General features: G+C 45.6%; 2 protein-coding genes across 4 annotated transcripts; one reads left to right on the top strand and one right to left on the bottom strand.

Moving 5' to 3' along the window:
* Positions 1–342: 342 nt before the first annotated feature.
* On the bottom strand, positions 343–3,999 carry shisa3 (shisa family member 3). Its single transcript, XM_027022710.2, has 2 exons — positions 3,164–3,999; positions 343–1,165 (listed from the first exon to the last, which is right to left on the bottom strand). The coding sequence occupies exons 1-2, from the start codon at positions 3,432–3,434 to the stop codon at positions 573–575; spliced, it is 864 nt and encodes a 287-aa protein (XP_026878511.2). The 5' UTR covers positions 3,435–3,999; the 3' UTR covers positions 343–572.
* On the top strand, positions 1,250–16,336 carry LOC113585296 (BEN domain-containing protein 4). Of its 3 annotated transcripts, XM_035532047.1 has the most exons (6): positions 1,250–1,353; positions 5,604–6,331; positions 12,234–12,785; positions 13,109–13,200; positions 14,021–14,264; positions 14,735–16,336. In XM_035532047.1, exons 2-6 carry the CDS (start codon positions 5,866–5,868, stop codon positions 14,980–14,982), a joined length of 1,602 nt encoding a protein of 533 aa, XP_035387940.1. In that variant the 5' UTR covers positions 1,250–1,353; positions 5,604–5,865; the 3' UTR covers positions 14,983–16,336. The 3 variants fall into 3 exon arrangements, with proteins under 3 accessions (XP_035387940.1, XP_035387939.1, XP_026878510.2); XM_035532046.1 differs by lacking the exon at positions 1,250–1,353 and having other exon boundaries at positions 5,313–6,331; XM_027022709.2 differs by lacking the exon at positions 1,250–1,353 and having other exon boundaries at positions 5,315–6,331; positions 14,024–14,264.
* Positions 16,337–17,040: the final 704 nt, after the last annotated feature.

The following is a 17,040-nucleotide window of genomic DNA, read 5'->3' as shown; positions in this document are numbered from 1 at the left end:
AGTGTCCCAAAGATGGCACATAAATTGGCATTCTGCCATAAAGACAAATTATTCCAGAAAGATACAAAACATTTGTATAAAAAATTTTTTTAAAAAACACTTGAAAAGTGCATAAACACAATAGAACTTATTAATAGGTGCAAACGCGTCCGTGTACAATGATCCAGCAGGAGTATTTAATTTCCAGACATGAGCCACAACCTCTCTTCGTGCTTGGTCCTGCAGCCACATGCTGTGACTCTCCTCTCTCTCTCTCTCTCTTTCTCTCTCTCTCTCTCTCTCTCTCTTTCTCTCGCTCTCCCCCTCCCTCCCCCCCCCCCTCCCCGCCAGCTTCAGCTGCTGTCTGGCCAAATCCGGCAGTGAGAACCGAACCATGTCGCAGTTCCACTACAAGGCCTGACACTTACTCCAGTTCAGGTGCAGAGAGAGAGAGAGAGAGAGAGCGTGCGTGTGTGTGTGTGTGTGTGTGTGTGTGTCTCTCTATGTGCGTTTCCCATGTACTTTCAGCACGACACCTCTGCAGTGTCCGCTCATCTCTGTTCTCCACCCTGAAGCTGGGCTGAAGCCCTGGATCAGCTCTGGCTGAAGTCGGCGAAGGTCTTGCTCCCGCCGAAGGGTTCCGTCTGCAGGGGGAAGAAATACTGCTGGGAGAGGAGGAAGGTGGAGCTCTGGTGGTGCTGCTGGAGCTGCGCGTGCCCATGCGGAAGAGGGTGCAAGAGGCCACCCTGCGGGGACGAGTACGGCGGCGGAGGGGGTGGGGACATCACGGGCTGGGCCGGGACCAGGGACACCGGGGCGGACGCGGAGGAGGACGAGGCCAGCAGGAGCCGCTGGGGTGCGTGCTGCTGGCCGCCTGACTGGCCCGGAGCCTCGGCCCGGCCCAGGGAGAAGCGGCGGAGCGAGCTGCCCCCACCCACGCTGCTGGAGCTGGTGGTGGCCGTGCTGGACTGGCGCGAGGGGGCCCGCGTGCCGGCCGGAGCCGCCCCAGGGGTCGGGATCATGGGGATGGTCTCACCCTGGCTGCTGCGCAGGGAGAAGCGGATGGGCTGTTGGGTCGGCTGCTTGGGCCGCAGGCACGTGCAGCAGTACACGGCCACCAGTGAGCCGAAGACCACGAACGCCACAAAGATGGTGCCCACCACCAAGAAGGGCACGTATACGGGCTCTGGGAGAAACACAACATGCGTGGGTCAAGGAGGATGCCACGATATGGGTGGATTTTTTATTTTGTTGTTGTTGTTGACAAAACCAGGAAAAGACCTGGTTGGGTCCTGGTTGCGTTTGTCTGGGATTGTGATGTTTTGGCACAGATAGTAATGGGATACTTGAAAACGAGTCCTTCAAAAGACAAAAGTAGGTATCTAACTTCCTAAGAACTTACTTTTTGTGTTTTGCAGTAATGTACAACATAAGTTTGGTTAAATGTTGATATGCTGAAAATGAATATTTATTAATTAGGTACATGGTCATCCTTTGTTGAAAAATGTTGTCAAATATTTGAATTTTTTTGTGGTTTTCTCATAACATGTAATACACGAAGTAGTCATGTGTTTATTGCTCTTTGTGAATTCCACTGCAAGCTAGTTGAACTTAAACCCGTGTAAATCGTTGACTCATTTATTAGGCTTTTTTTTCCGAAAATAATGTTTGTTTATATCAACACGGAGAGAACGTGCTCCTTTAGACAAGGAACCCAATCTTGGGTGCTGTTACTGGAGATGACAGAGCAATGCAAACTAAATATTATTCTCCTCAGCCTCACGGTGTGTTTATGTTACGGCGTCACATTGCAGCCAGGGTCAGATTTTCAGAGCTTTGGGGCTTCATTTGCAATCAGAGCGATGGATGATTGGCTGCACGGAACTGGCCCTTTGTAGTCTTGTTTGAGACAAAAATAATGGGAGCATGTTTTTTCTGGTGATCTTGTAATCTTTTTTTTTTTTTAGCGCTTTCTTTCTCTGTAAGAACAGCAAGTGGTCCAGTTAGCCGTTTGTAAGGTCAGATGCCATACCGAGTGCCAAGCTATTAGAGGTCGAAAGGAGGTTTCGATTTGTTTGAAGTCACATATAGTCATTTGTTTTTATAGTCTAAACATAACGCCGAATTAGGACAAAAGTAAATTAAGATGTTCTAGCTGTATTGCCTATATGTTATTTCACATAGACATGCGTACTTAATGAAAATGTGCATTTCAATTTAAAAGTGACTGGGGTGTGAGAAACTACTTTCGCATGAACGTGAGTAGCACCACCTTTCAATTTTTATTTAAAGTCTAATAAAAAGAGCGTGTTTAGAACAGAAAACAAGCATAGTCGCTTTAGGTTCGTGTGATGTCTAGCGAGGAATCTGTGTGTTGACACTATCCAAGTGTGGAGTGTGTTCAGCCTCGTTTTTGTGTAGCTTTGTCAGTCGGCGTAACCTCTGTTCATATAAGTCAGAGACGAAAACAGGTGCTTCTTTCTGAAATCCGAGCCTCTTGAATCTTATTTCCTCATTTAAATATTCTGCGATATAAATTAAGTCGAGAACTCAAAATCTGGCGCTACATCTGTTAAATATATTTTATCTGAGTAGATCGAAGTATTGGGACCCACAATTAGGACTGGATTAAGACAGAATATATTGATTCATTTTTTACCATAGCAATTATACGATGACTTTATCTTAAATGCTAAACAATATACTCTTGTTTAATATAAATATGCAATGGTGTAACTACTTCACACCCCAGTTTAATCCGTTACATATACTATACTATACCATACTTCATACAGAGGTGGTCTTTATATCCCCAAAACTAGGATATTACTGTATTCTTTATATAGTCATTTAAAACTATATTTTGCACTATTTGTCAAAATTATTCAAAACTTTAAAATAGTGTATGCATGTATTTTTCCTAAGCTTTAACCGATAGGCTATCTAAAGTCTCGGTATGATAAATTGAGGAGAGATGTGCAAGTTATCCTTAAAGGTTCTGACGATATATAGGCTTCTTATAAATAGTCTGGTACTGCAAACGTATTTTGGAAAAAAAAAAAAAAAAAAAAAAAAGGTTACACATTTTAAGTTACTAAAGTTTGTGAACCTGAAGGTTGAGGAACGGGGTTTTTATGTATATGCTGTTGTCTTAAGTCCGGTGAAGAAAAGAACTGTATCTTACGTGCAGCATATTCAGTGTTCTCCACTTCTCTATCATTCGTGCAGGTCCCTTGGTCCAGTCGTGCGTCCACGGCCGCGCAACAGTACCGCAGCGAGCAAGTCCCGCAGCAAACGGTCGCGTCCATAGTGTCAAAGTCCTCCGGACACTGAAAGCCCTCGTGGTAATTCCCATTATTGTCCAGCCAGCCGTGGCAGTACTCTCCCTGGGCATCAGATATCCGGAGATTCAATGTCAAATATCCCAGCAAAAGGCAGTTTACCAAGTGCACCATGCCGGCAAGATACTAAATTACGCGTATTTACACCTCTAAAAAGAATGCCCTGTCGACAGGTGTTTAATTATCCTTTCGCTGATTTAACTTTTTTAGCTTGGATGAACATAGTCCACTGTCATATTGGATTTAATTACCATATTGCGTTTTGAACTGAGGGCTGGTCATTTAGGTTATCTGTCTTCCGTTACTCATGAAATACAAATAATATTCCTGTCATATTCATAGTTCCGATCCAGTTCGACGCGCAAGATAAATTCTGAAATTATCGCAACGGTATTCCAAACGCATAAACAAGACAAACAGTGATCATATGTTCCTGTATTAACTGGATATTTTTTAAAAGCATTCAACTCCAAAACGCTTCATTTTCGCTGCACACTTCACCGGTAACTGGTATTTGACAGTTTTAGTGCCGCTATCAATAACCACCGCAACGAAATAGGTCCGAGGGTTTGGAGTAAAACAAATGGCGTTTCCAACACGTTCCGGGGGTTTTCAAAAGAGCAGAAAATCAGCCTTGGAGTCTGACGCGCGTGGCTCGGCTTCGCGCTCTCTCCGTGGCCCCGCGCGTCTGGTCTCGAGCCTCACTTCGGCTCTGTTGTTTTTTAGCGCACCCCCCCCCCTCGCCATACCCACCCCCCACACACACCTCCCCCCACACACCCCCAAACACCCCCACACACCCCACCCCCGCAGGCGCGCGCAGCTGGACTGCCGTACGTGCGCATTCATGTCACTCGCGTGGTGGCGTCCTGCTGTCCGGTCATGCCGATTAAGAGCGCAAGAAGGGATGTCTTAAGCGTGGAGTCATTTGTCATGTCTCATTCGAGGAAAATGTATTTTTTTTTTAATGAAATAAAATGTTCTGGAGGATGTGGCGTATTTATTAACCGTTGTAGCAGTTTAGGCTCAACTTGATATAGTCGGTTTCTTTTGTTCAGTGTATGTTCATTATTAGAATGCTAGTGTGTGCTGGCAGGAAAGCGTGAAGTTTCACTTCCCTTCAGTTAAAAGAGAAGGATCCTGCTTTTGACTGTACTCGGCTACATTTGACAAAGAACTAAATACTAAGTTCTTCAAGAATGTCTGAGTGAACTGACAGGGAAACCACCAGTAATTAAATTTACATTTGCTAATTAAGAAAAATTAAGGGCGATATTTTGGATAAAAATATCTCCCACAAACTGAAGAAACATTTACACCTCAGCATTAACTCTGTCATATATATGTGTTTTATTTATTCCGTCCATAGATTAAATACATATTAATACTTAAATACATTTAAAGTACTTTAATGCTTCAACTCAACTGCATTTTTTTAACATTCTTTTTACATTCTTGAATGCTTGGCTTTCTCTTTTAACATAATAACATTTCTGCTTTTACTCGAATGAAAGATCTGTGTACCCCTTCAGCTGTGCTAAAGACGGTTTGGATTTCTGCCTAAATAGACCTCAGAACAGGGGCTAGACTAGTTCTCACATTTGTGCTGCGGAGTCGCCCTCTCCTGGCCCTTTTGCAAAAGCTGCCAAAAATAATTAATACAAAAGATTTTTAAAAAGAAAAGAAAAAAAATCGATCGATGTTCTGTGGGTAATGTAGCCTAGTGAACTCGCTACAGAAATTCATCTTTAAAGCAGTTTGCCTCGAAACTGATTTAATAAGCTACCCATGTGGTGGAGTCCAGTGTGTGTGTGTGTGTGTGTGCGTGCGTGCGTGTCAGTCATTCTACGGTATTAAGAAAAACTCGTTAACCTCTATGGCATATAGTAAGCACTCATAGAAATGTAGGCTATTAACACTGCTTTGCAATATTTAATTACCTGGGCTTGGTGTGTCAAAATATTACGAGAGTTATTTTGCACTTTTTTTTATTCCAAGGACATACGATACATTGGTAATTCAAATAGTCCAGTCCTGTATGAGCATAATAGACGTGTGTCGAATAAAAATATGTAACCAACAGCGTAAGGGCTCAACTACAGCTCGAATGTGGGTTTATTTCTGGAGTTTGTGCTTGACTTCGCGCTAAATCCAGCTCGTTGTTTTTGTTTCAATCTAGGCTATGTAGGAGTCACAAGTCTAAATAAAACATGGACGTCTTTCGTCTATCTCTTGATATCATAATGCACCTCTTTTATTTGACACTCCCACTCTTTCGTACAGATGCCACATACGGTGCGTGTAGATCCCGCTGGTATTCCCCAGTTGGTAGAAGAAAGCCAGAGAGCGCCGTTACCGCCAGGGGATTGGAGCAATGACTTGTCAGTAAAGTCACCCACCCTCCGAGCACCTCAGACAGAGTTGGAAGTGTTTGAGACGCACAACAAGGCTGCGAGACGCCGAGGAGGCTGCTTTAACCCGTCCGGACGGAACGTCACCTGAAGAGCCAGGAAAGACTCCAGCCATTCATCCTAAGTTCCCAGCTATGGAGGAGGAGATGCTGTCGGCAGACGAGGGGCTCTCCGCGGCCAAAATCTACAGGCAGCAGCGGAGCCCGTACGGCGCTCTCAAGACCTTCGCGAGCAAGCGGACGGCGGCCAAGGCGAGGCATGACAGACCCACAATGGTGGATATCCCGCAGCTAGGAGACGACGGAGGGCAACAGCACTCGCATCAGCTCAGTCCCGATCCGCCGTACTCGCATCAGCACCAGCAGCTCCAGCAAGTCTCGCTGACGATCAGCAGCAGTGAGCAGCAGCAGCACCGGCTGCCGCTGCACCGCTTCCCGTGCGAAATCAGGCCCAGCAGCAGAGTCGCGACTTCCACCTCGGCGCCAACGGGGAGCGCAGTGGCGGCGGCGTTGTTTGGCAGCCAGAGGAGGGCCAGGTACCCCACGGGCCGCGCCGAGCTCGGCCACGAGTCTCCAGACTGTAGCTACGGAATCAGTTCAGGTAACAGCGCCAAGTCTTTCGAAGAAAGTTTGTGTTAGAGCTATAATGTTTAATGAAGCCACGGTGCAACTAGGAAGCAGCCGACACTGTGAGAGAGTTGACGTCGATGAGATAAATACTCATCCCTTGTGCATTCATTTCACAATTATTCTGCAGACATGAATGAAACCTCACTGCAGCTTCGACACATTTTCGTATTGTAACGCAAAAAGGAAAAAAAACAAACTTTTCATTCACACATACATTTCAGCAAAGACTGATAGAGCGTGTTTCCTTTCATTGCCGTATATGTAACTTAAATATGACCGTCACGAACAAAAATATATAAAGTTATTTCAAAACACTAATTTGAATTTATACATTTTCATATATTTAAATTACGATGTTTAACTATTATGGTTTCCATTTTCTTAATACCAGCATTTTTTTTATTTACATCGTGTTGGTGTACGACCCATGTGCTGCCATGCACAATTTGTATTAGTTATCATCTAGCTCGTCATCACTTGTCAGTGTCTGACCACAGGACAGCTGTTGTCCGAGTATTCTTGGGTTGAAGGACTCAGCAATGACACGACACATGTAAAAACTCCTAGAGATAAAATACCCATAGGAAGAATTTCGTTGTGTGTGTGTGTTGAGTGCATGGGGAAGATTTCAAATGTAACGTTTTGTGTGAAATCAAATAGCTTAAAATATATTTTTTAAAAGAAGCTGAGTGAAGTTAGCCACGTTACAGGTTAAAGACGTGAAGGCAGCCTAACTCCTCAAAGGCATACTAGAGTCAGCTCTTTCCTGAGACAGGTGAATTTGGTCAGATACCTTTCGTTGAGTAGATGACATGGTTAGGAGAGGATTCTGGAGACATGGTTCATTTAGAGTCAGTCAGGTCAGGCAGGTGTGAAGAAGCTCAGTGAAGCTGAAGCATGTGCTTTGTTGGATCGGCGCAGGTGCGAAGCCGCCGGTGTGGTGCGGCTCACTGTCGGTATGGGGGCATCGGAGGTTAATATTGAGCAGCTCAGGGGTAGCAAGCAACGGGTTTATATACCCGTACAACAGGAACCTGTGCGCCACAGGAGGAGACAGCACAGCAGGTAGACAAAATGTGTTGTTTGATATGCAAGAAACATGAAAACATTATCTTCAGTTGTTTGAGTTCAACCAAGCAACACTAATGCCACAATTAAAATCTGCACTTTAAGCGTTATGCATATTAGGAGGTGATACGGGTCCTTGGGTGTTTTGAACGCAAAAAAGCGAGGGCTTTTTTGTTTTTAGGCTGCGTATTTCTGAACCTTTACGTCTGTGGCATTACCACATGGGCTGGCATGACGCTTTATTATTTTTCCGGCTTATAGCAGACAGCTTCCCCTTAGCTCCGTGCTCACTGGTTAATTCCAGCTTTCATCAGCTCCCTTTGGCCTCGTTTGATATACCGTGGGGCTTTTTGGCTGACGTGTTTAACTTGCTTGTTTGGGGGGGGGGGGTTGATTTTTTTTGTGGCAGTTTCACAATGGCAACCATGCACATTCTGCAAGTTTCTAGGAATTAATCAGGAGCTTGACTGAATAGATTGACTTTTAGCCTTGACGTAAAGCCTGCAAGCATGTCCTGCAAGCATGTCCTGTGCATTGGGTAGAAAGGCTACAGCTACAGCTGGGCCTGTGTAGCAGAAAGCTCTTCCACATACTGAAATATACACATTCTTCTTTATTGTAGGTATAGAGAGGAAGCCTTTTTTCTGGTCATGGGAGATGCAGTGTGCTACATGGTCACTCAGATGTGTGCACATTATTGACCATTGGGGTCTGGAGCTGTAAAACTGTTCTGTTAAAGTGATACATTTTCACCGTGCATTGGTTCGTGTGCGCACGAGAGAGCGAGTTAGTTAGCGATGGTTGTGCAGGTAGACAGCTGCTCTCTAAGAGATGCCATACTGTGATTGAGGTGTGAATGCGTTAGTAAGAGGAAATGACACCAGCCGGCAGATGTTAGAGTGCTGCAAAACCAGCGGTAACGGAGGCAAGCCAGGTCTGCCGTGAAACCTGTGGCCCATCCTAACTGCGCACGTGTTACGAGGATAAAGGAGAGGAGAACCGTTCCATTCAGGAACGCACTACACAGGCGTTCCTTACACCATCGCCGATGTACTATGCTGTCAGCGTTCCGAACCTGTGGTCCCTACATGACATCAGGAGGTGTTTTCACAAAGCATCGAGTGCGCAGTGGGCACCGGCTCAGCGCCTTGTTTACGATGCACCCGCTTTTTCTTACCCCCAGCTTTCCTCCCCCACTGCTGGGTCCTCAACCAGAGTGTGTAAGGAGAGATCAGAGGTTTTATTGACCCAGATCACGGTGGTTGCTTCAGTCAGTGACAGGCTGTCGTGCCAGACGTCTTCACATGGCAGGGTCCATACTGGGTACATACCGACTGACTCTTTAGAAGGAAGAAAACAACCCCCTCAGCGCACGCTCAAAAGGCTTGAAATGTGATATATTCCTTTTCCAAGCTCCCAGAATCCATATTATTGAAATGTATAAATGAACAAAGGAATACCATCAAATTAGTGCATGATTACAGGATGAAGAACTCAAGGCCTAGAAGAAAAAACAAACCCACACACCGGTAAGACAATAGTAACACTGAAGTTCAGACCCTTAGTTGGCAGGGTCCCTGTGATTGGCCTTTAATTTAGGCTTCAGACAGGCCTGTGAGTTCCACTAATTAGTCGCACAAATTGTGGCAGGATTTGGCAGTAGATGAATCCCAGCTTAGGGAAGAGATCAGTCCACACAGTCCCAGTCCCTACACACAGTGATTATTCTCTTAATACATGACAGGTGTCCTTTTGACTATTACTACTGAGCATGAAATATTCTAATATAACAACCTCTCAATCATTATTTGCAGTATTGCCTGCTGTGCTCTTACCAAGTATTGGACCTTTTTTAAAAAAAAACAAAAAAACAAGTGCATGTCTTATTACATTACTAAGTTACCAGAAAACACAATAAATAAGTGAATAAAAAATGTATATAAGGAAATTAGTAGTAGTGCTTCCTCCTCATCAGTTCTGACTTTGAGTCAGTTGCTAAAATCATATTAAACATATTTAAAAATCGTATTAAAAACTGCACGAAGGAAAGCAGCAGTTATCTGGCAGCTGTCAGCAACACAGGAGACGCCCCACGTAGAATCGACGAGGATTAAACTCTTTAACATCTGTCAAAAATGAGACAGGACTAAGAATTTAAAGGCAAAAATAAATACGTATTTATTTATTAACGGTAAATATCTTGCAGTTTGATCTTGATCTGAGAGAAGAACCTGTCTGTGCAGACCTGCTTATGTGTTCACGGATCAAAGAACTCAAGGTGAGCATGCTAAATTTAGTCACAATATGTCAAGCATACGAAATCCAGGGAATCGCATCCCGGCAAACTGTTCTAAACGCCGGGGGCTGTCTGCTGTGGCTTTACATTATGTTTGCATGCATTCACCGCCTGACAACGCCTCTGCTGGAAGTCGGAGGAGCTGATTCTGAAGATGCAGACTGAGTCTAAAGTAGCTGATTTTGAGACACAGACAGCATCACCGACGTTTCTCAGAGACAGCGCAACCCAATAACAAGTCTCTGGAAACTGTGCAATAAAGCAAAATTACATTTCAAAGCTCCCGCAATCTCACAAGAGATTGTGATTAAAGCAAATGAGGCTCATAAATTTGGCTCTGCAGAGCATGTTGGATTTAATGAAATTTCAGGAGGCTCTCTCTCTCTCTCTCTCTCTCTCTCTCTCTCTCTCTCTCTCTCTCTCTCTCTCTCTCTCTCTCTCCCTCTCTCTCTCTCTCTCTCTCTCTCTCTCACCGTGGCATTGTGCAGACAGACACTGAGGTGGAGAAAGAGGAAGAAGAAGGGAGTGAAAGGCAGAAAGAGAAGCGTAGAAAAGAGTGAGGTGGGGGGGAAAGGAGAAGAGGAAAGTGACAAGGTAAGCAAAAGGGGTGAGAGCGAGCGGAGAGCAGACGTAGGAAGAGGGCGGTAGGGAGTGAGCAGTGAAAGGAAAGAGGAGAGTGAGAGGAAGGATATTATCAAACACGTCTCAGTGGGAGTAAACAGAGATGCCGCGCATATTAATAAATCGCCACATCTGCTCATGCCAGATAGACGCGCCTCAGCAACTGCAGGCGCTCGCGTGCCAGCCTGTCACTCGGGTGCCACGGCAACTGCACGCACCCGTAATTGCCTCCCCACGCCTTTGTGTGAGAGCGACAAATTCATAATCATCCTCGGAGAGACACTAGATACCTACGTGTGGCCTGAGGGTGGGGGGGTGAGGGGTAGAGGAGGGGAGAGGAACTACAGTGTTTTGATTAGTCCATCAATTCCAGTTTCATTTCAACTGAGTTCCATTTGTGTACAGCCTTTCCACGGGAAACAGTGTGACAGGGCAGTTTTAAAGCATTCCGGGGTCTTGGTGAGGGGCCGCGAGGGAGAGCTCCTGAGAAGCCCACATTGCGAAACCCCATCCTGCTCAGGCAACTCCGAGCAGTGTCTGAGCAAGATTTAGTCAGACAAGCGCAAAAGGGATCCATTGTGGTCAGTTTCAGGAAATTAGGACAGGGATTTACTGGGGAGGAAATTAGGATGGTACTAAAAAAGATTTAACACATACGGAGTTCTGCATTTTGAGAAGATGGTGCCGGGAAAGAGCCCAAATGAAGCATGCTGAGGATGGGTATTTACTGATGCATTATGGGAGTTTCGGGACACAGGAAAGGATGAACGCAATTGCTTTGGAATTCATTGAGAAGGGACAGTAAATTGTGCGACATGTGTGGAGAGATGCGCGCTGGGTTCCATCCAGAGTCAACCGGACTCCTCCCAGAAGCAGCAAGTAGAGACGAGGTCTCCCCACGACCAGCAGGTAAGGCTGAGGACGTGGTGCCATCGCAGAGGTCCACCAAGACATGAGCAGAATGAACACAGAGGTCCAAGGTGCAGTGCACAGTCTGCAGCAGTGCAGCAGGTCCCGCACCTCGAGAGCAGACCCCAGGGAGGAAAGCTGGAGGGGGAAGCTTGGCATATCGAGAGTGAGAATTTGCGTTTCCGGTGCACCACAGAAGCCGTGACATGGTTCAGATATGCGAGCGTAACGGGATTTCAGAAGCATGTAATCACTTACAAACAGGATACAGGCTCCAGGTACTCTACTCTAAATGCATATTATATGCTTGGCCTTCTGGCTCCACAGACAGGCACATGTGTTGGGAATTTTCTTTTGGCCTCTCTGTTCCTTGACCAATAAGACTTTTCCGTTTTGGCTTCATGGGAACAAACCAAGCCGGTTGCTGTTTAGGACAGGAATAGTTGAGTCCTGCATAGGAGTGGTTTATTAAGAGTATGTGTTGGACCACAAGGCAGTGACGTTTAGACAGTATAGACAGTGGTGTTTTTCTAATAATAAGGTAGGCCCTTCTTCAGAAAGAGGAGCCCCCAGCTGCTAGACGCCCAGTAGAGGAAATCATACAATTCAAGAGTCAAGATTTCCTGTCATTTTAGCTAATAGTCCTACTTTACAGAAGCCTTCGTAATCTCCCCAGTAGAGGCACATAAACATGTACACTGCAGCCATGTTAATTCCACTTTCAGATAGAAATGTCCTGTAGTAACCATGACTAGGTTGATGATCATTTTTCTTTATATATGAAATGTTTCTATTTTTTCTTCTGTCTACTTTTTTTTTTTTTACCCCCTTCTCTGAAAGGCCTGACTGCACACCGCTGCTAAATATATACCCTATTAATGAAAGTGAAACGAGGGATTTTTGCCTTTTCGCAGCTCTGTGAAGAACTGACTCTTACACCGTTTAAATTGCACATCGTCTTTAATCTTTTCATCTACAGAAAACCGGCTGATTCTGGACGCGTTTGCGCAGCAGTGCAGCCGCGTGCTCAGCCTCCTCAACAACAACGGCGGCCTGCTCGGGGCTCAGCGGGCCCACAGCCCACCGCCCTGCTCCGTCACCTCCGCCATCAAGCAGGAGGCCGAGCCCGAGCGCCTGGGACCCAAGCCCCATGCCGAGGAGCCGTCGGCGTGCGGCCTGGAGGATGTCCCCCGGCGCGGTTCGTCGTGGAGCCAACAGCAGACCTCTGCCCTGCTGCAGGTCTTCACCGAGTCGCTGCAGAGCTACCTGCTGGCGGGGGCACAGCCCTCGGAGGGGCCGCGTAGCCGGCAGCCCGAGCCGGAGTCCGCCGCGTCCGCGTCCCCTGCGCACAACCTGGGCGGTTGGGCCTCGCCGGCGCCGTCCGAGTCGTACGGACACCCTTCCTCCACGCTGCCTGAGGACGAGGAGGAGGAGGAAGGCTGCTGTCCACGCTGCATAGAGCTGGAGCAGGAGGTCCTGAGCCTTCAGCAGGAGAACGAGGAGCTCAGACACAAGTTGGAAAGTGCCCCCGGTGAGGCACTGCCCCCACACTTCTACCTCCTTTCATCTCCTGGAACCTGTCTTACCTATGCTCACTGGTGTCAGAATGTTCTAGTTATCGACGGTATCAAGTCACATATTCTGCACCTTATTCCACACTGTCACTATTATTCATAAAGGAATAGTTGTTACAGCCCCCTCCTGATGACAGAAACTATTTCATTTTTCCTCTTTGATTTTTATTGTGTAACTCAAGAGAAATACGCTAAATATGTCTATTGTGATCTCAGCTGGACTGTGGTGGTCATGAATGTGTGTGTTTGTGTGTGTGTGTGTGTGTGTGTGTGTGTGCAGCGCCATGTCAAACAGTGCTGGACTTCTTTAAGGCCATCCTACAGCACTACAACCAGTTCATGCCACCTCCCACGGAAGAGCAGCTCACCGAGGTCAGACATCCACTCGCAGAATTCTGAGCAGGACACGTTTCCTGCTGGTTTAGCACACAGATTAAAGTAAAAGTAAAACTAAGTAAGTAATTAAACTAATTACCCTATAGTTCAAGACTTGATATAAACCAGCAGAAAAGGAGAAGTGAGACCCGCATTCAAATTTCCTGCTATATTGAGGTTATGAAAATATAACTCTGACTCAATGTTACATAAAACTATGCAAATAGGATTTGTGGCTGCCTCTGGTTTCTGAAAGTTTGGCACAAAAAAAAAATGCTCAGCTTGAGGAATGTGAAATACACTTTTGTAAGTATGTGCTTATTATTCAGGCTGTGACATTAGTTAAATAGTTAATTATGTGTTAGAAACTGTATGAGAGTAAATTTGTATTCAGATTTGTTCATACTTGTCCTATTTAAAATTTCAGTAATGGCAACCAAAATATAAATGTTAATGCAGTGGTGTAGGTTCACAGGAATGACCATATGGCAGTGCTGCTCAACCCTGATCCCTGAACCCACACAATGTCCAGGTTTTTGTGCTCCCTGAACAACTAGGTCAACCGACTGGCCACCATATCATCACAGCTGACTCCTATGTAAAGGCAGGGTTGGGAAAAACCTGCAGGAACTGGCCTCAGAGAGCATGGACTGAGGAGCAGTCTTAAACGACCAAGAGACACTAAGAAAACATGAAACGGCCCTTAGTGCGCATGCGTTCAATATTCACTTTAAGTGGGCATGGTGTTAATTGTGTTTGAGAGGTGATACCCAATAGATGTTCCCCAGTGGCAGATGTGTAAACCTGCATCTCCCAGCAGGGCAGTAAGCAGCTGTTGGGGAACTACCCTCTCTTCATTACCAACAAGCAGTGGGACGAGGCAGTGAACTCGTCCAAGAAGGACGGCCGGCGTCTGCTTCGTTACCTCATCCGCTACGTCTTCACCACGGACGAGCTCAAGTACTCGTGCGGCCTGGGCAAGAGGAAGCGATCGGCCCACATGGGCGAGGCCGGCCCCGAGAGGCGGCCGCTCAACCCCGTCAAAGTGTCCTGCCTCCGAGGTACCTCAGAGCACAGAGGCAGGACACAGAAATGTGGTCTTTAGTTTGAAGAAAATTATTCACAGACATTCAGTGTTATGAGCGAAGTTTTTAAGATACAGAACACCTTTATTATTTAGTAATTATTCTTAAGGCATATTATTCTGTAACTACTATCAAAACTAATGTGAATGGCAGTTACAGGAAAGAGGGCTGAAAGTCTTAAATGCCTCCTGATCCTGTGAGTTTTTCTTAAACCTGTGAGTTTAAGTTTACCTTAAGCTCTTTGTACCACATACCCACAAAATGCCTGTTTTCCTCTGTACTTCTCATATTTCTGTCTGTTTCTGTCCTTTCCTCTATCCTCCCATCTCTAACTCCCTCCCTGTACCCATTTCACTTTTCCCTCCCACTTTCTGTTGCTGATTTTGGCATAAGGGCAGCTGCTAAATGATGAGCCGTGCATGTAAATGTGCCCTTCTTGTTTCCAGAGTTCATCCGGATGCACTGTGCGTCGAATCCGGACTGGTGGATGCCGTCCGAGGAGCAGATCAACAAGGTGTTTAGCGACGCGGTGGGGCATGCGCGGCAGGGCCGGGCCGTCGGCACCTTCCTGGCCGGCGGGGGCGGCGCCAGCAACAGCAGCAGCGGCAGCAGCCTGTACCTGGACGGCTACGACGGACAGCTCTCCCAGGACGAGCTCTACCTGAAGGGCCCACAGAACGGCCTGGCAGACTAAGCCTCGGCGTGGAGGAGCGGAGCTTGCTGCAGTACACTCACCTCACTGTAGCCACGTCGACCTGAAAGTCATGCTCGTGTTCACGCTTCTTGTTGAACTCACAATGTCACCTTGGGCTGAGGAGTCAAACAAGCAAGCAGATAAATAAACTTACTAACTAAAATAACAATAAGCATTCCAGAGACCCCTGGACCCCTGGTTAAGTTTGTGGGGATCTCTTTCTGTTAATCAAGCAGTGGCCTTTGTTATAAACATGTACCCTCCACTCTGCAGTGTGCACGGAAATACTCCTGCCTGCTTGCAGTACTTTGGTAGCATTGTATATTCTGTAAAAGCCAAGAGTTTTTAGTTTGTTTGTCCTTTCAGGTCATGTTTTCAGGGCATGTGGTTGAAGATGATGGACATTCATAAATCATGAATCAGAATCTTTCATTATACGACAATGTATTTTAGTTAAGTGTGTTGAAATAAACATGAATATATTAATAGTAAAGATGTGAATTGTAAATAGGGAAGTGAGCTTCCTAGTGTCAGAGTCTATGTTTGTGTAAACATATTTAAAAGGTGCTATTATAACATTTCATTGTAGAAAACGGATAACATATCAAGTTCAATGTGCCATCCTTTATTCTGTTGTCAGATGTTGTGTTAAAATCAGCAGACAACTGTCAATTCTAAAATGTGTCCATGTTTGTGAATATGGAAGTAAGGATATGATCGTGATGTGCATAGTAGTGGTTTTGTAACCCCCAAATAAAGTGTGAGGGGCAGATCCAATACTGTATAAAGGTTATACTGATTATTACTTGTGTTTGCTGGAAGGCATGAAAACTGACCGAAACCTACTAAGCCTTTGCGTGGTCTACTGCAAAGCTCTTCATTCTGACTGTATAACAATATGAGACAGACTTTGTGGGTCACTGTGCAAAGCTTATCCTTTGCATATGGACAGCTTTGAGATGCCTTAACAGAGACAAACTCCGTCAGAACTTCAGAATACTGCCTTTTTGTTTATTTGTTTGGTTTTGTGGTTTTTGTCTTCTTTTGCCAGACTGCTGGAACTTTACCAGTGCAGAAGCTATGGACTGACTTCTGCTTCTTCTTAAATATACCTATCCAAAATAGCCAGATTCAGATTTGGTCTGTATCCTCTTTCTGGGATCTTAGCCAAATGTAAGAATGCCACGGGAGAAGGACTGTATGCCTGTGATGCTGTGTGGTGTAGCCTGCTTTCTTGTGGTTGTGTATACCCATGGTTCTTCTATATAACAGAAATGTGTGGGCACTGTGAAACGAACCATAAACTGTTCCTTGTCCATACCGAGTGTTGGTTTTATCCCCCCCCCCCAAAAAAAAAGTTAAATGGAAACTTTTAAAATTCGTTTGTGTTCTTTATTCAAATGTGGTCAGATTCATTAGTCGTGCACTGATTCGTTGACATTAAGACTTTGTCCAGTAGATGGCACTAGAGTCCGCACCTTCAGAGTCCACTGCAGCGCTTTAGCACGGGACGTACTAGAATCGCCGTCCCAGCCCACACCGCCTCCTCAACCACCGTTACGCTGACTAGGGCAAAAAATAACGACATTATAACCAGTTCTTGAAATCAGTAAATCCATACTGCCCAAATGAATTATGCGAACTTAAGAATTCAGCACCTATAACTTTTACAATTACTTTTCATTTAAAAAGGACCCTTTAATTATGCACGATAACTTTTTACTCCGCTTATATTATCGATTTTGTTATGCAAACGGTTACTTATTTTAAGTAGACTACATTTAGACTTCATTTCACTTAGAATTAATTTCAGATTAATTTGTTGTATAACGCGGGCATGTCTATGGATTGCATAACAGGAGTGGCGGCTGGGCTAGTCCAGATGAAAATAATTCTCTGCGACATGGGACGCTTTAACTGAGATTACGTCCGTCGTTGGCTGCGAACTCCACCCCAGCTCTCCGCGGAGTCAGGCTCCGAGATTGCCGCAATGCACAAAACAATGTCGGGACCATCGGTGCGACCTCGAACGAGCTTTTCCCACCGGTTTTCGAAAAG

The sequence above is a fragment of the Electrophorus electricus genome, chromosome 12 (assembly GCF_013358815.1).
Source record: "Electrophorus electricus isolate fEleEle1 chromosome 12, fEleEle1.pri, whole genome shotgun sequence".
Taxonomy (NCBI): domain Eukaryota; kingdom Metazoa; phylum Chordata; class Actinopteri; order Gymnotiformes; family Gymnotidae; genus Electrophorus; species Electrophorus electricus.
Note: the sequence above shows the minus strand (reverse complement) of the source record. Positions and strands in the feature narration are given on the sequence as shown.

Coding starts and splice junctions, on each gene's coding strand:
- shisa3 (XM_027022710.2), bottom strand. CDS start 3,434: ATGGTGCACTTGGTAAACTGCCTTTTGCTGGGATATTTGACATTGAAT. Junction 1,166..3,163: donor GAACACTGAATATGCTGCAC/GTAAGATACAGT, acceptor TGTTTCTCCCAG/AGCCCGTATACGTGCCCTTC.
- LOC113585296 (XM_035532047.1), top strand. CDS start 5,866: ATGGAGGAGGAGATGCTGTCGGCAGACGAGGGGCTCTCCGCGGCCAAA. Junction 12,786..13,108: donor CAAGTTGGAAAGTGCCCCCG/GTGAGGCACTGC, acceptor GTGTGTGTGCAG/CGCCATGTCAAACAGTGCTG. Junction 13,201..14,020: donor CGGAAGAGCAGCTCACCGAG/GTCAGACATCCA, acceptor TGCATCTCCCAG/CAGGGCAGTAAGCAGCTGTT.